General features: G+C 60.4%; 1 protein-coding gene across 2 annotated transcripts in view; it reads left to right on the forward strand.

Annotated features, from left to right (window-relative positions):
- The window catches only part of KCNC1 (potassium voltage-gated channel subfamily C member 1), a 40,437-nt gene extending 18,191 nt beyond the window's left edge, over positions 1 to 22,246 (forward strand). The window contains exons 2-4 of one of the 2 annotated variants that reach the window (XM_004621657.2): positions 11,695 to 12,628; positions 18,997 to 19,185; positions 21,023 to 22,246. In XM_004621657.2, coding sequence (XP_004621714.1) covers positions 11,695 to 12,628; positions 18,997 to 19,185; positions 21,023 to 21,087 — 1,188 coding nt within the window. In that variant the 3' untranslated portion in view covers positions 21,088 to 22,246. Of the gene's footprint in view, positions 1 to 11,694; positions 12,629 to 15,918; positions 17,131 to 18,996; positions 19,186 to 21,022 lie in introns of those variants that run through there. The other variant, XM_055144129.1, reaches the window with a different exon arrangement.
- Positions 22,247 to 27,530: the final 5,284 nt, after the last annotated feature.

The raw sequence follows: 27,530 nt of genomic DNA on the forward strand, positions 1-27,530 counted from the left end.
CTGTGGGCCTCAGGGTCGGTGTGAGGGGGAAGGGCCTGGCTCAGGTGCCATTTCAGGAGATGGTGGACATCCTGTTTCTCACAACTCGTGCCCGGCGGGGTGCTGGGAGTGCCGTGGAAAACATTTTGGAGGAGAGTCGGGGCGGGGAGCGGCCCCGGGCAGCAGCCCACAGAATCCTGATGGAAACGAATGACCAGTATGTGAGGGCACAGTCAGTGGGTGGCCCCGTGCCTGGTCATCCCTCACTGCCCAGTCTTGACCTCATCTAGCCTGGGCTTCCCGTGCAGTCTCGTGTCTTTGTGGTAACACAGGGACCCCCAAGAGAGGGGGGCTCAGAGGTGTCAGGGATGGGAAGTGGGAACAGAGATCACACATGGGCCCAGGCCAGACAGTGGGCCCCCGTGCTCCGGTGATGGGGCTCCTACTTGCCAACTCGAGCCAGCGGCAGCCTCTGAGCACCCAATCTTCTCAGTCCAGCGCTGCTGGGCGGGCCAGGGTCCCTTGGCATTCGTTTAACAGGCTCCATCTGCTGGGGATTGGGAGGAGGGCGGGGGGCGGCGGTAGCGGCTGGAATTCTGTGCACGCAGGGTCTGAAAGTAGTTTTAGGATTTGGAACTCTTGTCCGCGTTCCCGACCTTTGGGTAGGCCGACAGCTAAGCTGACCGGGCCATCTCCTCCCATCGCACCTCCTCAAAAAGAAAGTGACATTTCCTGGTGCTTTTTTAAGCCACAGGCTGGCTGGGCCAGGCCAGGGCACGGGGTGGGAGGGGGCGGGAGTCACACAGCCCAGAGTGTCTCCTCACCTTGAGTGATCTCAAGACACTGGGAATAGACCTGGTCTCAGCTGCGCGCCCTGCGCCCCAGATTCCAACATGCGTCCCGAGTTTGGGTTCCGCCGGGCCTCGTGCAGGTCCCAGTGGGGAGCTTTCCTGCCCTCTGTGTGTCCCCTGCGTGGGACTCGGGCTGTGGAACAACACCCCTGAGAGCCTTCAATGACATCGTGCTGCGGTGCAGGCTATGTGCCCACCTTGGACAGATGCCACTTGCCCTGCCCTGCCTCCTCCCACCGCCCTCCCTCCCCCCTACACACATACACTACCAACTCATTCCTGCCCCCAACCCTGGGGTTCCAGGTCTTTACTCGCTCGCTGTACCCTTTGCTAGAGTCATAGACGGCAGGATAGGCTGCCATGAGACCAGGGGAGTCTGTCTACACAATGTCGGTGGGTGGTGCCCAGAGATGAGCTCTGACCTGGGGGCATGGGGCAGCAATACTAGGGGGGGGACACCTGGGCTACACAGGGCAGTGCTGGGTGAGGGAGGGTGGGCAGCAGGTGAGCCCGAGGTCTTGTGCTCCAGCCCTCTGGACCATCTCCCAGGCGCTGGATATCGAATGCAAACTCACTCCCCAGTGGCGTGACCATGAGTGATACAGCAACCCTCTCCAAGCACCCCTCTGATTTAGAAGGTTGGGGTTGTCTTTAACCCAGCTGTGGGCGTCAGAATTGTTGTGCGGGGAGGGGTCTGGCTCAGGTGCTCCCAGCCCCTGTGCTCATTGCTGCCATGTCCCTGTAGAGACTGAGCACTGCCTGCAGGCACAGAGCTATGGGGCTCCTACTCCTGGCTGTGCCCCTGTCTCACCACACATCCCCCCAGGGCGGATGTGTGGTGATGATCCTCCTGATGACCCCCCTACCCAGGTGACATAAAGGGCTGCCGGGCAAGTCTGAAGTCAGGGCGTGTATTGGTGCTGTGAGCCGTCAGGGGGCCACTGCCCGGGCAGAGGAGGGGACACGGATGCCGGGAAGGCACTCGCTTTCAGCGTGCCCCGTGTGGAGGTGGCAGGACGGAGGTCCACGGGTGCAGGGTCTGCACAGATGGGAACCACATGCTTACTGAGCTGAGGAAGTCAGTGGTCCTTCGCCTGGGGAGCCCCCGAGTGTGGACGCCCCAGTCCTGAGTTCTGGAGAAGGGAGAGGCTGCAGGTCAACATGTGTTGGTGGGGGGGGGTGAGAGGGGTGGGGAGTGTGCCATTAGTGACACTGGGTGATAGGATGTAACCCTGAAAACAGGGCCATTCACTGGAGGGGACAAGTAGGGGTGGAAAAAGGACCAGGACTGTGTTTGAGGACACTGCGTAGTTAGTTAGAACCTAGGAGGAGAGGGTGGCAGAGGACAAGAGGGAGATGGAGCACATAGTGAGGTCAGAGAGGCGGCTGGAGACAGCAGCAGGGTCCTGGGAAGTGTGGCCCAAGAAAAGGAGGGTTCTGGGAAGTGTGGCAGGTGATGTCAGTGATGGCCGAGGACCAGGGACTGTGAGGACCAGGGAGTGCTCCCTTTCCTTCTGCTGAGTCTCTTCCCTGACATGCGTGGTAAGTTGTAGTGGCTATGCATGACGTCATTCCTCGGGGGAAGTCTCTGGTCTTTCTCACTGACTCCCTGGACAGTGTGAGAGATTTGCGCTCGGAAAGCCCCCAACTGGAGCCCACCGTTCTTGGAGGCGGGAAGGTTCCAAACTCTACCCGTGCTTTCCCAACTATGTGGGGGCCTGGCTTCTTTCCTTTGTTGTCACTGCTCCAAACTTCGGTTCTCCATCTCCAAAAGGACCCTCTCCTTCCGGAGGGATGGGGGTCCCAGACGAACTCGAGGGCTTCTGACATCGTGGTCATTCTGGCTTGGAGCAGAAATAGGTGGGGCTCCCCAGAAGTGCTCCTGCCTGACAGGCAGCAGTCAGGCCTGGGAAGGGCCAACGCTCCTGGCTTGTGTGTGTGTGTGTGTGTGTGTGTGTGTGTGTGTGAGCAGGAGGCCTGGGAGGAGTGGGAGCACAGAGGATGACCGAGCCAGGCTGGTCTGCGGTGGGGCAGGCTGGGGAAGTCCTGAGGCCGGGGTCAGCTGTGTTCCAGGAGAGAGTGGAGCAGGTGTGTCCTGGAAGTGCCAGAGTCGAACTGGGACGCCAGAGACAGGGATGTGAGATTAAGCTTTGACCCTCTCTGCAGACCCGCCGGGGGTGCTGCTTCGTGAGCTCCCCGTCACTGGTGAACCCACCCCTTGGGAAGCCTCAGGGAGCTGCCATCCCCCTCACCGTCCCCCCTGGGGGGGGGTCTCAGCCATAGTCTTGGTCCCATCTATGGTGCAGGAAGGCTGGAGGCTCAGGAGACACCTCCGCAACAGAACCCTTCATAGTTGCAGAAGAAACTGGCCGGCAGAGCAGAGCTGAGACCCACACCAGGGGACAGTCAGGACAGGACATGGGCCCTCGCCATCCCTGGGCCCCTGGCAGCCAGAGCGGGAGAGTCCATGGGGCTGCTTCTCTCCTCGCTCACCAGTAGCGAACGGCCAAGACACCCTCGGGCCCTGGGGAACGGGGAGGAGTCGGCTCCTGGCCTTCAGGAATGCTGGTGCAGTCTCCGGGGTCCATGGAGCTGTAGGAGAATTCTTGGGGAGCCTGGCCCACTCCCCTGGTTCCCATCCCCTGCCAATCACCATCCCTCCCCACGGGTGGTCCTCGGCAAAGGTGAAGTCCTAGCTCTGTTGCCGAAGAGGCAGGTTGGAGGCCTGACAAACGGAGGCTCCAGGGCACCCCTGGGACCTCAGGCGAGGTTCCGCTCCTGAAGCCCTGGGCTTCCCTTTGCAAAGACAGAACCCACCGTGCCCTGCGGTTTGAAAGAGGCCGTGGAGGGAGGTCGGAGGGCCGGGCAGCAATCAGGGTGCGTGGTGGCTGCCGGGGCCCCGACTGCGGCTTCGTCTCCTGCTGTGGGACCCAGAGCTGCTTCCTCCCAGGCCCCGGATGGAGGAAGGTGCTGTGTGACCCTGGTCTTGCTGTGTGACCACAGGCTCTGGGACCCCGTGCCCTGGTCTCTCAGGGAACACCATTGGCTCCCAGGCGCCGCCTGCAGCCAAGGGATGGCAGGAACAGGAAAGAAAGGGAAAAGGCTTCCAGGGGAGCTTGTGTCTCCCCTGTCAGCTGCCCTGACTCCTCCCCACCACCTCCCTGTAATCGAGAGGGGAACCGCACCCTGGAAACACTGTGTGTGTGGGAGTTTGTGGGGGAAGCCTGACCCATCTCCCGCTGCTCCAGGGTTCAAGGCAGCCCCAGAATTAGCCCTGGATCAGGAGGAGCCCAGACGACGGGCCTTTACCCCCAGGCACTCAGCAGTGCGTTCCTGGCGTGTATGGCCACGGTCCCCACTTGGTGACCCCTGAGCATAGAGCCAGGAGTGAGCCCTAAGCACAGCCCAGTGTGCCCGATGACACCTCCTGCTCCCCCCTCGCCCCCCGCCATAATATAGAATGATGTGAGGCTGGGGAGGTAGTACAGGGCTAAAGCACTTGCCTGCTATGTGGACAATTCACATTTGACCACCAACAAGGCTCTCCTGAGGCCCCCAACCAGGAGTGATCCCTGAGCACCACTAGGTATGACCCCCCCCAAAAAAAAGCCCAAAATAGAATAAATGAATAAATGAATAAAAATAGAAGAATGATACGGGTCTGGGGAGAGAGTTCAGGAATGAGGGGTGCTCAAGGACCCAAGTTTGATCCCTGGCATGACGTTTCCCCCCTCCCCACCCCTGAGTATGGCCAGGTGTAGCCCTGGTGGTCTCCAGCACCGCTGGGCCCAAGAACTGAATCATTCATCCTCTTGGCCATGTGTCCCCAGGGAGATGGGCCCCTGAGCACTGCTTGGGAGCCCTCCGGAATATAGACAGCATGATGAGTCTCTGCAGTTAATTTTGTGGATTTTGTTTGGGGGCCACGCCTGGCTACGCGTAGTGCCTCACTCCTGGCTCTGTGCTCAGGGTTCACTAATGGTGGCGCTCAGGGCTCTCTTGGGGCGCTAGGGTCCGCACCCGGGTGGGTCATGTTCAAGGCCAGTGCCCGACCTGCTGCTCTCTCTCAGGCCTCTTGCCTGGACCTTGCAGCCAGTGGGGCAGAGCTGAGATTCCAGCCCAGGCCGCTGCTTCCGCCGCACTGCTTGTCCCCTCCCCTCCTCCCCTCAGTGGTCGTGGCCCATCATGCATCAGAGCTGCCTGCCCGTGGGTCTCCTCCGGGCTCACAGGTCCTAAATGCCCAGTCAGGGCTGGGACACCTGCCACCCAGGCCATTCGTGGAGACTAAATCTCAGGTCCTGCTCACAGCTCCTGAACCCCAATCTCAGACTCTCCAAAGAGGATTCCGCGTTTGATTTTCCAGCCTGGCTCTCAGTTCCACTCCCACACCCCCACCGAGCTCCGCTGGCTTGGAGCATCCGTTCTCCAGCCCTGCCTCCAGGGGCAGTGGCGGAGCAGGGCCAGTGGAGGCCTTTCCAGGCCTTGAGAGCTGTGCCTGAGAGACAGGCGGGGCATGAAAGCCTGGCCTGCTGCGGCCTGGGGAGAAAGGCTGCCATAAGGGTCTTTCTGGAATGAGGGTGAAGTGCACTGGGGAGTGAAAGCAACAGGGGGGAAACTTTGTCACCTCAAAGCCTGCCGGCGTGGCTGACGGGGCAACCCTCTCTGCATGGACCTCCAGCAGGTTCGGAGGATTTGGCGCCGGGGGGCTGCCGCCTTTTTCTGAGGGGTCTGGGCCCTGCTCCTTCCGTCCCTGCCCACCAGGATCCCCGGATGGAGAGGGTTGCTGCCATTGGCCGGGGGATCCTGAGCCTGCACAGCCCACCTCCTTGTGCCCCGACCCCAGCCAGCTAAGTGGCCTTTCCTCAGGGCTCGAAGCCTCTTTCCTGTCAGGCAGAGACGGGGAAGGGATTCCCCCAGCCCCGTTCTTGCTTCTCACTAGTGTGTGAGGAACCATGGCTGGCCCGGAAGAGGCTTGGACTCCTGGGCTGCATCTCATGTCCATCTACATGTCCAGGGTGTCTCTAAAGAGCCAGAACCCCGAGTGGACGGTACTCTCACCCCACCCGGTAGAGTCGTCCATATACACATGCCTGGACACACCCCATATATGGCCCCAGACATGTGGACTCACACATCCGCCTCTGTGGACCATACCCCCCCAACACACATCCTTGTACACACTCCATACACAGTATCACCCCCCCACACACACGCACATACTTGGTGCATATACACGTTGCACTCATGCATGCTGCTTCCATGAACCACACACACACAGACACACACACAGTAGTTATCCACACAAGCCTGGTGTGCTCACCTGCAGTCAGGATGCGCAAGTAGTCACCATGCATGCTGCCGCCCCACCCCCACCCCACTTCCATGCCCCCCACCACACACCCTTCGTGGAGCTGCACAGGACCCTGCTGCCTCCCGCTGCTGCCAGGGCACTGCCAGGTTGGGGGCGGGGTGGGTTAGTGAGAAGAAATGAGAGGTTGGGAGAACCGGTAGGGATTCTCCGGGGTGATGGTGGTGGCATCAGCTGGGGGACCGACCACAAAGGGCCTAGGACCCTAGAGAAACCCACCCGCCCTCAACGCCATGAGCCACCCGCCCACACACTGCGGGCTTGCCCGGCCCACGGAAGTCCAGATCAGTCTAATTCAGTTTCCAAACTCAACTCGACCGACAATTTATTTAGGCCAATTGGCCGTCCCGCCTGCTCTGCATCACTGCCTCTTCGTAGATTAATTCAAATGCTGCAGCCCCCCCTCCCCCCCGCAGGGCAGATTTAATTAGGCGGAAAAACTGACCCGAAGCCTCTGGGGGCTCCGGGCCTGGATGCCAGCCAGGGCTCCCCTGATTAGCCCCACGGCCCACAACCCTTGTCCGCCTCAGAATCTTCCGCAGGGCCCCGACCTGCTGTACCAGTGAGGGAACCGAGTTCCAGGGAGGGAAGGGGAGTGGCGGGGCAGGACCGGGTTGTCTCTCTCCCTGCCCCGGGTCACCCCACCGCCCTGCACGGTGGGAGCATGGATTCCCTGGTACACCCCCGGACGGCTCTTAAAGGCAAGCACAGTCCTCAGATGAGGAAGGTGGCATAAATAATGCATAAGTGGAAGTCGAGCACATGTTGGTCATTTTAATAGATAGTGAATTGCCTTTCTGATTTATGGTTTCAGGGGTGGGTGACGATAAAAATAACATGGTGATTTATAAAACATCTTCTTAAGTCAACAGATCGTTAGTAGGTTTGTCTGACTTTACAGCCAACAGCCTCGCCACCCGGTTACCATAGGAATGGGATGCCTCGCTCTGTTGCCATGGCTACCACTTTCTAGAACACAATTGGTGGGACTCTCACAGTTTGTGATTTGGTTCTGGGGTGGTGGTGGGGGTAGTGGGAGAGCCAGAAACCACCCGTTGGGGGATTAAACTGCGTTTGTTCAGGTGATCTCGCGTCGTTTGTTCAGGTGATCTTGCGTGTGTGCTTCTGAATTTCCCAGGCGGTTCCTTTCTGTACCCATCAGACGGGAAGTCCGAGAGGCTCCGGCCTTCAGGCTGCAGGGAGCCAGGGGAGATGGACGAACCTGGGAGCGGCCCCGGTGAGCAGGTGGCCATACACTGACCTCTCTGCTCTGACTCACATGTGCCGGGCACAAGTGGGGCCTGGGAGCGTGCGTGCTCGAGGCCAGCACTGGGGGTTCATACTGGCTTGCACCCACATGTGCCAGGACCCTATAGGTCCCCTGCTCCCTCCACGTGCTTGCCTATAGAGGCCTTCGTAGGCCCCCTGTCTCATGTGCTCTGGCCTGTGGGGGGAACTAGGAGCTAGGAGGCTGGCAGCTCTCCTGGGGTGCAGTCCCACAGCCCCGGGAGAGACGCCTCCCCTGCTGGGGACAGCGGTCCCTATGTGCTCACGTCCCTGCATGCTCCAGTCCCTGTGACTGGGTGCAGACAGAGCCTCTCACCTTATCCCTCAGGGAGCCCACAGGGCTGCAATAGGGCATGCAATTAAGCATGCATGTTGCATGTAAAGATGTGTGGAGCAGGCAAGGATATATGTGTGTATAACATGTAGAGGTGGTGTGTGTGTGCTAATATGTGATGTAGGGTGTGTGGTGTGTGGGGACATCTGGTGTGTGTATAAGAGCACATATGGTGTCTGAGAGCATAGATACAAGTGAGGTGTGTAAGGCACACATATGTATAAGGACAGGTATGGTGTGTGAGGGCATGTAAGGTGTATCTTTATATACACAGAGATATTCATGGTGTGTGCGAGTGTATATGTGCGTGCATTTATGTGTATAAGGATATGGGGGAATGTAAGGACATGCATGGTGTGTGTGTGTAAAAACATGGATTAGGTGTGTAAAGACGTGCGGGGGTGTGTAAGGGCCTACATGGTGTGTAAGGACATGAGTCAGGGTGGAAGTGCAGAAGACATGGTATATATGAATGTGTGTCAGGACACTTTAGCTGTTGGCATTGACTCGCCTCTGCATTCCTGGGGCGCTGTTAGCCTCGTGCTAGCAAGCCTGAGCGGAGGCCTGAGAGGGACTCGAGGGTGTGGGGCCAGTCACCCACTTTCCCCTGCCTGGGGGCTGCCATAGCCTGAGGAAGTCTGTGCTGTGGGCGCTGAGCTCAGGGGCAGAGCCACCCAGACTCACCCTTTACCCCGACTGTCCCCCACTACCACCGCCTCCAGGCAGTCTCGCTGCAGCGACCTTGGCTTCTGTGGGGCAGGGGCAGAGCTGGGGAAAGCCCAGTCCAAGCGGCAGCTTCTTCCCGACTTCAGATCTTGGTTCCATCCCGGCCTCTCTTCTCTGCTGCCTCCTTGGCACCATGGGTGCGGCCCAGCTCACTGGTTAGTGTGAGGATGAGGGGCACAGAGTGGGTCCTTCCCCCGGCCTTCCTGAGCACTGTCAGGGAACTGGGTCTTCAGCTGGGTGTCAGCTCTGGCTTTGCTTGCACCTGTGTCCCCTTCCCCCAGGCCCCCCTCAGACCTGGACCAAGGACCAGACTGGCAGAGGGTTTGGGGGAACCCAGGTGGACAGCCGGGCACGAAAGCTGGCTCCCCTCCCAGATCCTCAGGGGTGTCTGCTGACCTCACCCCTACCCCAGAGAGAGACAGGGCAGGAGGCCACGGATGCTGAGAGCCCCCAGTCTCCCCCTGAATGCTGACATCTCCCTGGGCTGGGTGCTCCCCATTGAGCCTCACCAGAGAGAGGTGGTGAGGCCCGGCGGGGGTCATCTGGGAGTGAGAAGGCTCTGGGGACCCCACAGGCTCCCTGAGCACTAATGAGCCGCAGTTGGAGAGAAGCCCTCTGCGTCCCTAGGGTGATTTGGGGTCTCTTCAGGGGTACCATTGCTGACTGTCTCCGGGGCCCTGAGGGGAACTCTCCTGGATGGAGGAGTGGCTCCCAGGAAGGGCTCCTGGGCTCAGGCCGGCAGGAGTGAGGGGTTCTCCTGGGGGTGGGCAGGAACACCTCAGCTTGGGCAAAGACACGGAGAGTGGAGGGTTCCACGGGACAGGGCTGCATGGCGAGCACCCCCAGAGAGAGACAGAAGATCAGCGCCTCTCCGACTCCCGCCGACCGTCTCTGTTGAACGGAGGGCTGGGGCCACCTAGCCTGATCCCCTCAGCGTGCGGATGTGTAAGGTGTACATGAGCCTCGTGGGAGCCGAGGGACAGGGAGGACAGATGACGGGGCAGGGGAGCACGGACCAGAGCCCATGTGGACCCCCTTCCCCCAGACACAGGTCATGTGCTCCCCTCTGGCTCAAGGGCCAGCGCACGGGGCGGAGCAGTGGGCCTGGCTTGTCCTGTGGAGGTTGGGCTGTGGGCGTGATGCTCGGGGCCAGCACACGGCATTGCACGCACAGAGCAGGGCTCCTTGAGACCTCCTGATGGCGAGAGCTCTGAGCAGATACACGTGCATCAGGTGGCCCGTTCTGGTGGCTTCCTCTTTGCTTTCTGGTCTGTCTCTGGGAGGACAGGCCACCTCCGATCTGGATAGTTTCTGCTGTCAGCGGTCCTGGCTGGAGTCCTGATCCTGCCTCTGGCAAATGCGGACACATCCCCCCTCCCGGCCATCACTTGTCCAAGTCTGCCTACTTGACGAGGCTGAGGGGTTCCCCCTTTCACCCCCCATCACGCGTCTTTGTGTCTGTCCTTGACCCTTAACTGCACAAGGAGCCCTCTGAGGACCAGGCTCGGGCCTTCTTCTCCTCTCTGCTGGGCCTCCTCTTCCCTGTGCTGAGGAACAGAGGGAAGGAGAAATGGAGGAATGGATATACTCTACTTCCAGATGAGTGACTGGAGGGGTGGATGGAGGAATGAAGGATGGAGAAAGAAAGGCAGGAAAGAGAGAAGGAGGAAGTAAAGCAGGTTTTTTTTTTGCTTTTTTTTTTCTTTTTGGGTCACACCTGGCGATGCTCAGGGGTTCCTCCTGGCTCTGCACTCAGGAATTACCCCTGGCGGTGCTCAAGGGACCATATGGGATGCTGGGAATCAAACCCAGGTTGGCTGCGTGCAAGGCAAATGCCCTACCTGCTGTGCTATCTATCGCTCCAGCAAGAGGAAGGAACGCTGGAAGGAAGGGAGGAAGGAAGCAGGAGGGAAGGAAGAAAGGCTCGCCGAGTCTTTGGTTTGTAGCTCTGTGCTTGGCCGGCTGCTGACCTGTGGCTGAATCAGCATCCACAGGGCTGTCCTGGGCTATCCCTGCTGGACCCCGCCAGCAGCGGGGACATGCGTCATGCCAACTGAAGACAAGGCTCCTGCTGTTGCTACAGCAGGACTGTGGGGGAACTGGCCCTCCTTTAAGTTCACAGGGGGCCACTCAGGACCATACGAGAGCTCCCAGTCCCTGTCCGGGCCCTGCAGAGTCCACGCCTGGAATTCAGCTGGGGAGAAGGAAGGAGTTCAAGTCAGCTACTTCATTCTCATTCCCTGGGTACTCATGTCTTCAAGCACTGGCAAATCCCAGGGCGCATCAGCTAGAGCTGCCAAACCAATCCCAGGGTCCTTTCTCCCACATGGGCTGGGGGGGGGTTCAGGCCTGAGCCATCGTTCCTAGACAGACTAGGCTCTCTTGCCCATTGGGTGAGGTTGGGATGGCCCCAGACTCGATAGCATCTTCCCTCCTGCCTACACCCTGGCCCTGGGGTGGGCAGAGAGTGAGAGAGAAGCAGGCCCTGAGTTGGAGTGCCCTGGTCCAGTCCTCCTGATGTCTGGACCCTCCACCCTATAACCGGCCGCTCAGTGAAGATTCCCAGAGCGGGGGATAGGGCAACGCCACCTCCCAGAGGTTGACAGTCGGTATGAAAGACCCCGTGGCAGGTGGACATCTCTCTCCCATTCTAGCAGGCTGGAGAGAGCCCATGAGTGCAGGGGAGAAGAGAGCAGAGTCAGGGGACGAGAGCAAGGACAGTGGCCTTTGAGGAGCTGATCCCAGCAACCCTCCCCTTCCCTCTGTGCCCAGGAGCTGGTCCACTTAGTCCTTAGGGTGGGCAGAATGCGCCCTCCCAGCACCTGTGTGTCGCAGTGGCTTCCTGCAACACAGGTTTCTAATTTCCCCCACACTGAGGCAGATAGGGTCGAATGAGGGGATTTCATGGGGATCCGTTTCTGGGAACTCGGGCTCTGTCCTTCTGCTCTTTCCACCCCCCGGACATCAGCATTTGCTAAGAAGGAGCTGTGAGGGGACACTGTGTGGGCTTGTCCCACCCCTCCGTCCCCCAGCTCCAGTCCCTGGACCTGGCCCGGGAGTCCCCCCCCATCCCCCACCCCCCTGCTCCCAGTTTCTCTGCTCCGGCTCGGAGCCCCTCCCTCTGACGCGGTGTATTTCTCCTCTTACAGTATGTGGCCTTTGCTTCCCTCTTCTTCATCCTGGTCTCCATCACCACCTTCTGCCTGGAGACGCACGAGCGCTTCAACCCCATCGTGAACAAGACGGAGATCGAGAACGTCCTGAACGGCACGCAGGTGCGCTACTACCGGGAGGCGGAGACGGAGGCCTTCCTCACCTACATCGAGGGCGTCTGCGTGGTCTGGTTCACCTTCGAGTTCCTCATGCGCGTCATCTTCTGCCCCAACAAGGTCGAGTTCATCAAGAACTCGCTCAACATCATCGACTTCGTGGCCATCCTGCCCTTCTACCTGGAGGTGGGCCTGAGCGGCCTGTCCTCCAAGGCGGCCAAGGACGTGCTGGGCTTCCTGCGGGTGGTCCGCTTCGTGCGCATCCTGCGCATCTTCAAGCTGACCCGCCACTTCGTGGGCCTGCGGGTGCTGGGCCACACCCTGCGGGCCAGCACCAACGAGTTCCTGCTGCTCATCATCTTCCTGGCGCTGGGTGTCCTCATCTTCGCCACCATGATCTACTATGCCGAGAGGATAGGGGCCCAGCCCAACGACCCCAGCGCCAGCGAGCACACCCACTTCAAGAACATCCCCATCGGCTTCTGGTGGGCCGTGGTCACCATGACGACGCTGGGCTACGGAGACATGTACCCGCAGACGTGGTCGGGCATGCTGGTGGGGGCGCTGTGTGCGCTGGCGGGCGTGCTGACCATCGCCATGCCCGTGCCGGTCATCGTGAACAATTTCGGCATGTACTACTCCTTAGCCATGGCTAAGCAGAAACTACCAAAGAAAAAAAAGAAGCATATTCCACGGCCGCCGCAGCTGGGATCTCCCAATTATTGTAAATCTGTCGTAAACTCTCCACACCACAGTACTCAGAGTGACACATGCCCGCTCGCCCAGGAAGAGATTTTAGAAATTAACAGAGCAGGTAGGAAACCTCTTAGAGGCATGTCGATCTGACCTTTCACCTCTGACCCCCCCTGTTAGCGATGATTGATTTTCCAGATTCAGTCAGACTGCTTCCTTAGTCCTGTGGGTGAGCCCGGAGCCTCCCCGCTCCCCACCTCTAGGCACGGAGCCTGGGTGCCCAGGGCGATGCTGGGCAGCCACTTTCACCAGGCGGGTGCCTGTTCTCGGGACCTCGTGGGCGGCCCCGGGTCAGGAGGTGACGCAGCTGGTGTCGCCAGGTGCCGGAGAGTCGACCCGGCCTAAGAGTCTGCTGAGGACTCTCTTGGCAGGAGCCCCGGGGCGGGGGGCAGGGGGGCGGGGGAAGAGCAGTGAGTCGGCTGCTCGGGCCCCCTGCCCGTGTCTTGGGGGCAGGGCAGGGTGGGTGTCGTTGGCACCTGCTGGACAGTCTCCAGTTTGGTCCTGGCACGGTGCCCCACCCAGCGGTGCTGGGGGCACGGAAGGGGGAGGGATGGAATTCCGAGGTGGGTCCCTGTGAAGGCAGCCCCCCCCAACACACACACACACACTGAGCTGCTCTTCCATAGCCGAGTAGAGTTCCTGCTCGATGCGGGCTGCCTGGCTCCGGGCCCGTCCTCGGAGACGCCCCAGCCCTCCGTGACAAGCTCCCCCCACCCATAGCATGCTGAACCAACTCATCTCCTACCACCACTCTAGAGGTTAGCGTTAATCTGTAGGGACCCAAGGGAGTGACTCTAGCTTTCACATCGTCTGTTGGGGTTGATGGTTGAGAGGGCATTTCCGGTGACCTTGGAAGCGGCCGGTGAGCGAAGGATGTGATGGAGGCCAGTACCCGGGCAGCTCAGAGGGAAGCGTGGCAGATAGACAGACAGACAGACAGACAGACCAGCAGCAGCTCTCCCCACCTCATCCCGGGCGGGGGACGGGGGGTTCTTCCTGGCAGCAGGCAGTAGGGAACTCAGCAGCAATATGCCACCTCCCACCCCTGTGCCACCAAGTACGTGCCCACAAATTCACTGGAGGGCGGGGCGGGGGGCGGGGGGCCATGCCACAATACTAGTCACCGTGGGATATATTCTCATATTCCATGGCTAGTGGTTCGTTATGGGACTCTCAGTTTTATGAGAACCTGCATATAGCACATAAAGTGGGTCACGGGGCTCTGGAGATACGAAGCCCATAGTCTACCTCTACCCATGGAATGCCATCGACCTATTCTGTGGACACAGGGAGTTCCGGGGCGGGAGTGGCCCGGAAGGGGACAGCCACGCTGAACAGCGAGGCAAGGAGCGAGAGTAGCGCTTAGTCGGTACCCGAGGGGAGGGCGGGCGGGCAAGGTGGTCCAGTGCTCCCTGGGCCGGGTCCCCCTCGCCCAAGGATGAGGGATTCCCTCTTCCCTGCTGATGTGCTCTCTACGCCACCAGCCCCTCCTCCTCCTCCTCCTCCTCCTCCTCCTCCTGATCTGACTTCATCCCACCAGGATACCTCCAGACCCCCTTCTCTGCTCCTGGGGACTCTCACCCTCCCCTGCACCCACCCCTCTTCCCAGGCACCTGGGCCCAGGACCCCAGAGGCTAGAGCAGGAGGCCTGAGCAGGGGAGGCGGCTCAGCAAGGCTGTAGCTCTGGGGGCCCCTCCTGGCTCTGTGCGGAGCGCCTGCTCTTCGCGTTGGCTCACCCTTGAAACCCAGGCGTCCCCAGGCATGGGTGCCCCGGGCCAGCCTATCAGGGATCCCCAGCTCACCGCAGCCAGGCACAGAGGGCTCTGGACACATAGACAATGCCAGGATGCTCCGCACACACACACAGACACACACATGCACGCCTGCACACAGACACACACACACACACACACTCCTGCTCAACTCTCCAGACTCCCCAGCCCCAGCCCTCCCACTGAGCTGCAGAGAAGCGGGCTCTGGGGCTTCCCTGGCCCCTGGCCCCTGGGCTCAGGCTGAGTGACTGTGTGACTTCGTGGGTGCTCCCAAGCCCTCTAGAACCTGGGTCCTTGGCCCTTCCCCTCCCGCTCTCCCCACTGGGCCCTCACATCCCACACCTGCCCCAAGCCCCCTCAGAGCCCCGCCCCTCTCTAGAACCTTCCAGACTGTGAGGCCGAATCTGTCTCTGCACGTGACTGTTGTGGTCACTGGGCTGTGTCCCCGTTGCTGGGTCCCCAAGTCCTTCTGTTCTCCCTCGCAGTTTGCTGCTGTGCTCCTAGTGGCTGGGGGTCCGAGGTGTGCTTGTAAGGGGCTGCAGGGCAGCCGGGGGGGCCCTGTAGGAGCTGGGGAGGTGGGATGCAGCCCCCACCCCAAGGTTTTAGGAGCCCCACTCCCTCCCCAGGGCACCCAGGTGGCCTCCACGGAAACCCAGGGTTCCCCACTTCCTCTCCGAGGGCCAAGTACAGCACGCTGGGCTCCGAGGGCCCCCCACCCCGCACCCCACCCTGGTGGTGCTGCAGTGCTCCCCCCCACACTCCCTCTCTGAGTCTCTGATGTGGCTGCCTGCAGGGGAATGAGCAGCTCTGCTCTGCCCCATGGCTGTCACGGGCTCCCTGTGAGGACACTGGTCACTTGCTGTTGGGGACCTGCAGACAGGGCACCCCCACCACGCCAGGGACAGGCTGGGAAGGATGGTCCAGGAGAAACCGCTTCTCTCAGAAGGGGGTCCCACCCCCCTCTGCACTGGGGCACCCAGGCCACTTGCCGTGGACGGCTTGAGGTGCCCCCTCTGTACTGCCGTGTCCTTTCTCGTGTGTCTGTCCGTCTGCGCTCCTTTGTGGTGCCCCATAGGTGAGCTGGTGGAGGGGGGGTGCACTGGGTGGCGGGGGGTCTGCCTGCCTGCATGTGGGGCCTCACTGAGGTTCCGAGGGCGCCCCTTGAAGCCCGAGCCCTCACAGGGAGTGGGGAGGGAATGGAGGAGCCAGGTCCAGAGTGCCCCCTGCCCTCTACCTCCCCTCGGGGGGCTTCGGAGGGGGCAGCGTGGTGCTTGGCCAGGAGGCAGAGAGGGGGCTGGGACCCGGGTGGGGTGCGGGCGGGCGTCTCCCCACAGGCTGTGTGTGTCTTCTGGCATAGAGCAGGTGGGGGAGGCTGGGGTCCTGGAGGGGGAGGGGGCTTTGTGGGGGCGGGGAAGTAGCAGAGCCTCGAGGGGCCAGGACCAGGTAATGCTCTCCGTGTCGTTCATCTTCTCTCTTTCCCTCTCCACTAATCGTGTCTCTTTCTCTCTCTCTCTCTCCTCGTTTTGTCGCATGACTTGTGCCGGGTCTGGTGATTGTTCTCTGCTCCTGTCTCACACAGTGTCCCCTACTTAGCCTGGGACTTTCCCCCACCTCCCCTGGGGATACCCCCCCTCCCACCCCCGCCCCCCAGGAAATGCCCCCACCCCGCCCCCGCCCGCGCGCGCCCCCTGGCGCCCGCCGCGTGAACAGTAAGTACCTCGTCACCGCGGGGCGTGTCCGGCGGGACAGCCAGCCCAGCCCGGCGCGCCCTCCCCGCTTCTCCTTGCTCCAAAGTTTAACAAAAAATGACCCGCAGACGCTCATCTCTCGCAGCCCATTTCAAAGCCTGGAAACCATCCCCGCGAGACGCTGCTCATGCTGCCATTTCATCGCTGCAGCCCCGCGGCTCCAGCCGGGAGGGAGCCCCCAGATGGGGGGGATGGGAGGGACGAGGCGGGGCGGGGCGGGGCGGGGAGGGGCTTGTAGAGGCCTGGGTACCATCTCATCCGAAGCAAGGCGGGGCGCGGGAGGAGTCTGGAGTGAGCTCAGGTCTCTGGGACCCCTGCATCTTGGGTTCTCCGGGGGCGAGCATCCCCAAACCGTAGACCAGTCCCAAGTTCACGGAGCAAAATCTAGGCACACCAGGCAGTCCTGCTCCCTTCCCAGAGGCCTCTGTGGCGAGGAAGGCAGGCCAGGTTGGGGTCCTGGGGGCGGGAGGGAGATGTGCCAGCTTCTATTCACCCAGGTTCTCCGATAGCCGCCCTGCCCACCGTCCCCCCTCCACCCCGCAGCCAGAGCTCCAGGGCACAGGCCAGAGGGGGTCTCAGTGGAGCCAGAGCTGGGGCTGGGGCTCACAGGGACAGAGGAACTTGTAGGCACTGAGGGCCCCGAATTCCCGTTCTCCTCCTTCCACTCCAGCTCACATCCCTTCCCCACGCACCCCTCCCTGAGCCCCACACCCTGGGAGGGGAGAGGAGCCATGGAAGGGGGGTTAGCCAAGGCTTGTCTGAGCATGCAAGCCTGTGCCCGCAGACACGCCTGGGTGCCGCGAAGCCCCCAGAGCCCCCCAGACCCCAGTCCTAGTCACGTGATGTCAGAGTTACCTAGGTAACTGGCCTTTCTGGTTCGTAGTCAAACGGGGAGCGAAGCCCCTGGGATGTGCTAAGAAACACACTGTACGTGAAATGCTTTGCCATCTTGTACGACAGACTTTTTTTTTAAGTTCCAAAATTATGATGGGTTTTTTTTTTTTTTGGATTTGCTTTCCGAATAAACCTGATTGGTCCATTTCTCCTCTGACTGACTGCCTCTTTGTAGTGACGTGACGTGGGCACGGCGCGTGTGCGCGGAGAAGGACCGCCTCTGCGTGTCCTCATGTGAGGTGAACGAAGAGGGTCCCATCGGGCGAGACTGTCAGTCTGCAGTCTTGGCCCTGTGCGTGTCTGTCTGTCCTTGAGGCCTCAGCCTAGACAGGCTTTGAGGAAGCCTGGGGCCCTTTGTGGGGGGGTCCAACTTGGCTCCCCAACACCCCCCAGGAAGATTGTGCTTGGAGAGCAATGTGGGGGTTCACGCTCAGTCTCCCCGGTGATTAGTGAGGGGGATAGAGGCTGGATAGACTTAACTTCTGCCAATTCCAGAGGCTTCCATGGCTCTCTGCTCCTGGACTTGGGAGAGGGGAAGTTCCTCCCTCTGGCTGCCCTTTACCCCCTACCAAAAGGACCCCCCCCCCCCGAATCTTCTTCCAGGTTCTACTCAGGCTGCCACAGAGGCCAAGCCTCGTCTTCCCCACCAGAGCCATCCGCCACTGTTGCCCTCCCTCCTCCATCTGCTCGCTTTGCCCGACGCTGCCCAGAGGAGACAGGACGGAGCGGCCCCTCCCACAGGGCCCCGGCAGCCTCATGCTTCCATCCCCGCTGTGCCTGTGCGCTGAGCAGCCCTGGGCAGAGCGGGGGACACGCTGCCGCGATCTGTGTGGGGTGAAGCAGATGAGTGACTGAGTCCATGAGGAGACAGAGCAGACCGTGTGACCCGGTGGAGTGTGAAGGGACAGCGGGCTGTGACTGAGGCATGTGTGAGGAGACAGAGGAGAGTGTGATCGTGTTGGGTGTGAGGGGACAGAGGACAGGGTGACCGGGTTGGTGTGAGGGGACAAAGGAGACTGACTGGGTTGTTGTGAGGGGACAGAGGACAGTGTGACTGGGTTGGGTGTGAGGGGACAGAAGAGACTGTGACTAGGTTGGGTGTGAGGGGACAGAAGAGACTGTGACTGGGTTGGGTGTGAGAGGACAGAGGAGACTGACTGGGTTGTTGTGAGGGAACAGAGGACAGTGTGACTTTGTTGGGCGTGAGGGGACCAAGACCAATGTTACTGGGTTGGGTGTGAGGTGACAGAGGAGACTGGGTTGGTTGTGAGGGAACAGAGGACAGTGTGACTGGGTTGGGTGTAAGGGGACAGAGGAAACTGTGACCGGGTTGGGTGTGAGGGGACAGAGGACAGTGTGACTGGGTTGGGCGTGAGGGGACAGAGGAAACTGTGACCGGGTTGGGTGTGAGGGGACAGAGGACAGTGTGACTGGCTGGGCGTGAGGGGACAGAGGAAACTGTGACCGGGTTGGGTGTGAGGGGACAGAGGACAGTGTGACTGGCTGGGCGTGAGGGGACAGAGCGACTGTGTTGGCATGTGGGGTCCGACACCTGGCTGGCAGGTCTGCGTGTGGAGTTCTGGTCTGTGTGAGCCCAGCAGGGAGCTGAGGCATGTGACGGGCTGGGACACTGACTGCAGGGCACGCGTGGCGTGTGGGTGCCCGGCCGCCAGGCAGGCACTGAGGGTTCAAAGGCCCGTCTCTGGGCCCGAGTGTTTCTGCGTGTCTGTCTGTCCTCCCCCCGAGCTCTGTCTGGCCCTCTCCCTATGCCCGCATCCACACCGCCCTGTCTCATCGGCCCCCTCGGCCTCAGGCCGGGCCCCAGGGCCGTGCTTGCTGGGCCCATCACTGACTCATCTTTTTGCAAACTTTGAGCAACTCCCGGAGCCTCCTCTTTCCCTCCAGGTGGCCTCCCCACCCTCCCCTCCTCAGGGACTGTCTCACCTCTGGCCTGTCCCCCCCACCCCACTAAACAGTTTTCAGTGTCTCAATAGCTTCTGCTTATATGTTTGAAGATTCCAAACTGAATGGGGAGGTGGCGAAGGCCGCGCTGGCGAACGAAGACTGCCCCCACATAGACCAGGCCCTCAGCCCCGATGAGGGTCTGCCCTTTACGCGCTCGGGCAACCGCGAGAGATACGGACCCTGCTTCCTCTTATCAACCGGGGAGTACGCGTGCCCGCCTGGTGGAGGAATGAGAAAGGGTATGTAGAGCGGCCGGGCGCCCTCTGCCTCGGTGGGCCGCGCTCCTGCAGACGGGGGGGCAGGGGGCACGGGTTGGTGGGGGTGGCGGGTGAGGGCTGCTGAGGGGCAGGCAGGCACATAAAGGAGGGGAGGGGGGCAGGGAGCGAGAGAGCCCCGCCCCCAGGGCTGGCTGATGGAGGTCAGAAACCTTTCCCCTCAAGTGTGGGGTCAGGCGGGCAGAAAGAACCAGGAGCCCAAGGGCCCAGGGATTTCGGGGGAGGGGTGTTGGGGCCACGCCAGTGGTGGGGGGTGGGGGGAGGCAGAGGTGGGACAGCAGCTGAAAGCAGGCTGTGCCCCCTCCCCCCTGACAGGGAGGGGCCTCAGGCCGCTCTGGCAGATGCAGGTGGGACTCAGGAGGCCAGGAGATAGCGCCCTGGACCTTGGCTGAGGAGGGCAAAGGGGTGGGCCTGGCTTGGGAGGGCACGGAGAGTGGGCATCTTCTGGGTTGGGGGTGAGGCCAGTGTCTCTGGAGAGGTCAGGAGAGTGTCCAGTCGGGGGGGGGGGGGGGCGGGTTAGGGCCAGGGGAGGAGTTGGCAGAAGAATGAGGAGGGCCCTCTAGCAAGGCCCCGGGTGTGGGGAGCGCCCCCTTGTGGTGGGTGGGGGCTGGCTCCGGCTCCCCGCTGCCCCTGGCTGAGGCTGGCCCCTGCAGGAAAGGCTTCTACTAGAGCTTGAGCGTGGGCTGGGGAGGGGCTTGGGACGGGCGCTTAGAGCCCCCTAGCTCCAGGCGGTCCATGTTGGCGCGAGTCGGGCAGGGGGGAGCACCCGCCCCGGGTGGGCGGGCTGGTGGGCGAAGCAGGCTTGGGGGGCTCTGGTGCATGCGGGGCGCCTCCCAAGCTCACAGGGGGTGCATGCCGCCAGCCGAACGGGGGACGGGTCCGAGGGACGGGCCTGCGCTCTTCACACCCACGGTCGGCCTCGCTCGTGGCCACGGCAGCTGCTCCCATTCTTGACATGGTTAAATCATCCACATGACAAGACACGGGCTTCAGAACCCAAGGGCACGCTGGGGGAGGGGAGAAGAACCCAGGGGTGATCCCCTCTGGCCACAGAGGCTGGTGGGGCCCACCTGACCCGGGCTGCTCCCTGCTTCCCTGCCCTGCCTGGGGGTCCCTTGGACCCCAGTGCGTCTTCCTGCTCCCGCATGGGGCTGCATGGCGGGGGTAGAGGGGGCGTGGTGCGGGGGCTGGAGCTGGGGCAGCCTCGTTCCTTGGAGAGGCTTGAGGCCCCGCGATGCCCTGGCACGGGGTGGTCCTGGGGAGGCAGAGGCCGACGGGGAGAAAGGCTGCCTGGCCCTTCGTCTCAATGTGGAGTCCATCTGTGTGACCCAGAGGAGCGGCAGAAGGGACACGGTCCCCACCAGGCTTCCAGGAATTCAGGGAGCCCCGTGGTGACCACTATCCACAGATGAGACTTATTCCCAGACCCCAAAGAGCTGTGGGGACCAGCCGAGGAGCTGGTGCCCCCACTCGCCTGCCTGGGCCCGGGCCCGGGCCGGGGCCGGGGTCCCCGCTCTCTTAGACCCCGATGGCTTTGCTTGGGACAGTGAGAGGCTGTGAGCCCTGTGCAGCATAGGCGCGAGCGTGAGGGGCAGCCCCGAGCACCCCCCACGCCCCCCAAAAAGGGCATGTGTGGGGCTGGCTCAGTGCATGGGAAAGCCAGGCCGGCTGGGAAGGAACCTGCCGCCTCTGCATGCGCTGTCCACTTTCCTCCTGCTCCCGTAGGAACTAAGTCCCCAGCGGGCCGGCCGGGAAAGCCGAGGAGAGACGCTCAAGTGTTAATTGTATTCTTTACATACAGATCTTTGCAAAGAAAGCCCTGTCATTGCTAAGTATATGCCGACAGAGGCTGTGAGAGTGACTTGACCAGGCGGCTTGGCCCAGGACACTGGTGGCTATTAAGCAGCTGGGTGGACCTGCAGCCCCTCCTCACCCTTGGACAGAGTAAATTCACGCCATGCAGGTTTGCCGGACGAGGCCGAGGGGCCCAGGCCTTGTGCTAGGACGGACGTAGCTTTTTCTACGGCCAAATGGTAACTGACCGTAGAGGATTTTGTTTCTTTTCTTTCTTCTTCTTCTTCTTCTTCTTCTTCTTCTTCCTCTTTATTCCCTCCCCCTTCAATTTCATTTTATTTGGGGAGGGGGGGCGTGGAGGGGTTCCTTAGCATGACTTGCATGAAGTTAAACAGATAAACCTACCCCCACCCCCCACCCCTGCAACTGTATGATCATTCTAAACAACAACGAAAAGACTAAAGCAAAAGTCCTCTATTTTCTCGCCAAGCTCTTTCACATATGGTGTTGGAGCCAAACTGTAAAGGCGCTCGGTAGCAACCTGTACATTTTTTTGGGGGGGAGGGGAGCCAGAGCGGGGGGAGGGGCAGGGAACAGATCGCTTCCTTTTCTGTCCACGGGATCAAGAGCAAAGGTTCCAAAAAGGGCAGCCGGTCAGTCATCGGTCATATTGACCTCACCTTCATAATCCATCTCTCATGCGGAAACTCAGAACTCTGCTGCAGGTAGAATCATGGACACTCTCGCTGCCGCCTTCTTCTCGTTTGGCATGTTTGTGACCCGGCGGACGTCTCCCCAGCACCCTTGAAGTGGCTAGTCTAGGTCGAGTCTATCATCTCGTTGGTGTGTAGCTCCAGTGTGACCAACTTCCATCACCAATTGTTCCTAGTAGCTCATCCAACCGTGTCTGGATCTTCCAAGTGTTACTTAGCTGCACCAGGCCGTGAGGACGTGGGGAGGAAGGGGCAGCCTCCTCCCCCCCCGCCCCGCCCCCCACACCTGATTCAGGCACAAGCCCGGCCTCCTATGCACTCTTAGTACTGCCAAGTAAAACACTGCATGCCTGATGTTCTGCAAAGCGATTCTAGCATGAAATAAATTTTGTATCATGGTTTTCTGTATAGTCTAAAAGCAGATTTGTTTTCCGGAAGCAATCGGAAGGTTTGCAGAGACACACACTTCTGCATCTTGAATAAATATAGTATTTTCCCAACAGAAACCGAGGACAGTAGCTTGGCTTTGGTCTGATTCTAAAATTAGTGGTGGGGGGAGGTGGGGGCTGGGGGGAGATGATATTTTTGAGAAACACATGCTTGAGTTGAAAAAAAAAATGCAACATCTCGAGCCTTCGCTGCAGCGTGCCGTTTCCTGGAAAGAGCGGTGGCTGCCTTGTGCCACAGCACCCGGCCCGGCCCGGGGCCCTCCAGAATAAAAAGGCCAACTTTGGAGACGAAGCACCGACTTGGGTTTTTATTTTGTTGGGAGCGAGTGTCGCCGATTCGGCCAGGCGTGGGCCTGTCCGTTCAGCAGCCGTGGCTAGGCTCCGGGAGGCGGGGTGGGGGCGGGAGGGGGGAAAGCTCCCCAGTCCCCAGGACCCATCCAAGGTGCTGGCTGTCCTCCTGTTGGAAGGGAGCCGGCGCCCAAGGGATACCCCCACCTGCTCCCACAGAGCCTGCTGGGTGCGGAGGGAGGCCGCTGTCCAGAGCGAAAGGGCATCCGAGGACCTGACCGAAGACAAACAGCCTCTGGGGAGCTCACCAACTCGGAAACTCTCCGTGACTCATGCCATATTGATGACTCGCCGAGGCTGCCCAGGGCCGAGCTCCAGGGCCGAGCAGGCCACGGTCACCTCCCACCTAGGCCCTTTCTTGAGTGTGATGGAGCGGGAGGCAGGATCTGAACTCGGGGAGGGGGCGGGGGGGGAGCTGGCTGTGCCCACCCCCCCTTGCTGGGCCTGCATGGTGGGCCGTCTCCATGGTTTCCTTTCTTTACTTCTGTGTTGGGGCCACACCTAGTGGTGCTCAGGAGCTGCTCCCGCTTCTGTGCTCGGGGATCGCTCCCGGGGTGGGAGGCTGGTGGCGGGGTGGGGGGGGGGGATGATGTGGTTCTGGGGATGCAGAGCCTGTGCTCAGGCCCTGGGCTCTCTCCTGGGGCACTGGAGTTGTTCGGGTTGTTTGCTTGATTTGGGGAGGGGACGGTGATCCCGACTTCCTCCTGTCCACTAATAGTCCAGAGATGTTCCAGTGGAAAGAGTCCCCGGTGGCCGCCTGCCCCCCCCTCTGAGCATCAAGCAGAGGAGGATCTGATTGCCTGGGGCTGCAAACAAGGAGGGTCAGTCCTCACCTCCTCCTCCCCCTTCCGGTTCCCTTGATGACCCTCTGGTGGCCCGAGTCAACAGTTGGGGGTGGGGGTGGTGGTGGGAGAGACTGCGGAGACCGTGCAGAATTTGCATTCAACAGTCCCTCACTCCCTTCACGCATTTGCCTCTGCTTCTGACCGATGCACTCGGGAATCCAAGGGCACCAAAGGAGACAGGGTTGGCGGGGCAGGGGGTGCTGCAGGGCCTCTGCCCGGGCAGGGGGGCCAGTGGGCCTTTGAATCCACATGGTGGAGGGGGCTGCCTTCCCCCTCGGCCGGGAGGAGAAGCCTCTGCTGAGGTGCGCACAGGGAGGGTAAGAATCTGGGTTAGGAGATAGCAGACGCGGGCACACACGCAGGGCCGCCCCTCTGGGGCAACGGGGCAACTGTCAAGGAGCCTCAAAACCCAGCACTTAGGGCCTGGTTGGGGGGTGGTGGTGCCACATGCCTAGCATGTGCCTGACCCGTTGGGTTCTCAGCACACGTGGTCCCCTCGAGCACTGCCTAGTGCAGCTCAGAGGCCCCCAGTGCTGCCAGGGTACCCAGGGCTCCCCCAGCACTGAAGGACCCAAGCAGTGTCCCCTCCTCAGGTCCCTGTACTGAACCAATGTCCCGATTGGCCAAGAACTGCAAGTGGGGGCCCCAGACCACTTTGAGCACTGCTTGGAAATACTGTTCCCCCGCCAAACCCCCAACCTACCCCTTTTAGAGACAGGAGAACACGGGAGAGAGTGGGGAGGCTGGTGTGGGGCCCTCCTGGGGCTGGCCGTGAATCCACAGCAGGAGAGAGTTGCTGGTCTCGAACCTCAGGGCCCTGAGGCCTGGCTGCGTGCCGGCCTCACCCCTCCTACTCCAGCCCTTGCATGCGCCCTGGACCACCCCCTGCCCGGCCCTGCTCCCCATCACCGAAGGATAAAGAGGAAGCTCCTCACCGGCTTGCAGGGCCGGGGTCCTCTCCTCTGGGCGGCATCCAACATCTGGGCTGGGGGTGGCACTCAGCCCTCTCTCCTGCGCTCTCACAAACCCTCTCCAGCTCCTCACCAACACCCAAGCGTCATTGGTCACTTTCCTGAGCCTCGGGCCTGATGCACCGTTCCCAAGGACAGGCTCATCTGCTTTGGGTTCTGCTGGGCCTGAACGAGCAAGGGAGCTCAAGAGGGAAGATAGGGCGCCTGCACCTTCGTGGGGAAACGTGTGCTGCCCGCTAAGATGCCCCCCACCTCACCGCCCCAACAGCGGATTTGTGTGTGACCTTCAGCACATACGAGGGTCCCACGTCCTCTGTCCTCTCTCCCTCTCTTCGTGGGAGGGAGAACCACAGCAGCTGGCAGACACTGTCAGGGGGAGCTGGTCTCGAGGCCACGGCTGGGAATGCTCAGTTGGGTGGGTGGTGCCAGGGGCTTTGCATGTGTAAGGCATGTGCTTGCCACTTGGGCCACGTCCTCACTCTGAAAGAGTTCTTTTAATTTTTTTTTTTTTTTTTTTGCGGCGGGGTGGGGGCAGTGAAGTAATAGTGTTTTGGGGAAGAAGTTTACTTAGAGAAGTGTGGGATGGAAGATTGGAACATATACTCAAGAAAGAACACAGTCGTGGAAAAAGCCCAAAGAATGATTTTTATTTATTTTTTAATTTTTTTATTATTATTATTTTTTTGTTTTTGAGTCACACCCGGTGATGCACAGGGGTTACTCCTGGCTTATGCACTCAGGAATTACTCCTGGCGGTGCTCTGGGGGACCATATGGGATGCTGGGAATCGAACCTGGGTCAGCTGCATGCAAGGCAAATGCCCTACCTGCTATGCTATCACTCCAGCCCCAAAGAATGATTTTAACAAGTGGGTCGTCTTCAGCTTGGCCACCACGCCTGGCTGGGTGGAGTCGCCAGACGCTGACCGTCAGACGGTCACGGTAGCTCGGGTCCAGTCGCCAAACAGATGTGGGAGAGAACGGCAGAGCAAGGTGCGGGCATCATGGCCACCCTGTCAGCCTCCTCAGCCAGGATGACCCCAGTGAGCACTGGGCACTTCTTCTTCCCCAGGGCCTGCCCTTGGTGAGGGACTGTCCAGAACTGAGCAAAACCTGGTCTTGGCACTCCTAGAGCTTTATTTTATTTATTTATTTTTGAAGTAACAGATTTTATTTTAGAGGGTTTTTGAGGGAAGGAGGAAGGGATAAGGGGAAAATTAAAAACAGCAGGAGTAACGCGCTCAAGAGTGAACGCGGGCTTCTCCAAGGGTGGAGGAAGCCCCTACACATGACCAAGCTTTAGACACAAAAGTATGAAAGTACACATCTCAAGAGGGGAGATGCCGGCGACACATGTGCTCAGGCGACACATGTGCTCGGCCACGTGGGCACAAGCAGCACATGGGCTCAGGCAGCATATGCGCACTCCTAGAGCTTTAGGATTCTGTCAGGAACCAGGGGCTGAACTAACTGTAAGGCAAAGGGTCCAGCCAGAATAATGGGGAGCCACTGACAAGGTCCGCCCAGGCCCTGAAGACTCCGGGGGCTTATCAGACCCAACCAGGCAGGGGCTGGAGTGAGAGCACAGTGTTGAGGGTGCTTGCCCTGCACGTGGCCAACCCACATTTAATCCCCAGCACCCCATATGGTCTCCTGAGCACTTCCAGGACTGATTCCTGAGAGCAGAGCCAGGAGTAAGCCCTGAACATCCCAGGGTGTGACCCAACCCCTCCCCCCACACACAAATATCTGCACTCCCAAACTCCAAAACCAGACCCAAGCAGGGAAAAGACCCAGTGGCCAGTGTCAGTGGGCAGACTGGAGGAGTGTAGGTGGTGGGATGGTCTGGGGAATCTTCTAGAACTGGGAGCAAACTACTCTTCTCCGTGTGGATTATCTTAAGGGAGGAGTGAGGCTTGGGGTTGAGTGAGGTCTGAGGCTTTGGGGCCAATATCACCACCTGTCCTTGCTCAGGAACAAGCCTGGTTGGGGGCAGGGGGGGGCTTTTGAGTGTCCATTTTTGTCCACTCTGTCACCATGGAGATCAGCTGGGAGGATCCAAGGAGCCTCTGCCTCTGTTCCAGAAGCACTTGGTGGTGGCTGCCCTGGCCCCTCCTGACTTTGCAGGGTTGGGGCACAAGCAAGGGACACCCCAACCCATCACAGTCAGAGCAGCTGCATTTCTAGGATGTGGCACCCCACGTAGGGCGGTATGGAGGTGAAGGTCAGCTGGTAGCTGTGGCTGGACTCTGGGTTCAGGCCTGAGGCCACAACACCTCAGATGGGGCTGCCTCGGGCCCCCACATCTGACTCAAGGCCCTGGAGGGCTCTCTCCGGGTCTTGTGCTTGGAATGACCTTGTATGACCTTGAGTAATCTTGTGCACCCCTAACTTAGCCAGCCCCCTTCCCTAAGTAACATGAAAATGTTGAAGATCAGGGGGCTGGAGCAATAGCACAGAGGGTAGGGCATTTGCCTTGCACGCAGCCAACTCGGGTTCAATTCCCAGCATCCCATATGGTCCCCTCAGCCCCGCCAGGGATAATTCCTGAGTGAAGAACCAGTAGTAACCCCTGTGCATCACTGGGTGTGACCCAAAAAGAAAAAAAAAGAAAATGTTGAAGATCAGTGGTCCCCAAACTTTCTGAAAGACCCAAGTGAAAGTCAATGTGATGCCCAACAACAACAACAACACACACACACAAACATACACAATGTTAGGGGAGGATGGGTGGGTCCCAGACTTGCCTGCTGGGCCCTCCACCCATCGACACAGGGTGGCTAGTGTCGCTCACAATGCGTTGTTGTTTGGGGGCCACACCTGGTAATAATGCTCATGGCCGACTCCTGACTCTGGGCTAAGGAATCACTCCTGGTGGGCTCGGGGTCCCAGCTGGGGTGCCACGGATCAAACCCAGGTCGGTCATTTGCAAAGCAAGTGCCCTACCCCCTGTGCTATAGCTCTGGCCCATCAAGCACACTTTGAAGGCCATAAGGTCAAAGGACCTGTGGGACCTGCAGCCCAGGCTTTGCTCCTTTCCGGAGTCTCCCCCTCCCAGCCCCCACCCGTCTCCTGATGGCCATAGGCGCAGCCTGGCTTCTCGCGGTGACATGGCATGCATCCTTCTCAGGGAGGCCTCCGGCCAAAGGCTGCTGCCGGTCTCAGTGGAGACTCCGGGCAGAGCCACCAT

Source organism: Sorex araneus, chromosome 6 (genome assembly GCF_027595985.1).
Source record: "Sorex araneus isolate mSorAra2 chromosome 6, mSorAra2.pri, whole genome shotgun sequence".
NCBI lineage: Eukaryota > Metazoa > Chordata > Mammalia > Eulipotyphla > Soricidae > Sorex > Sorex araneus.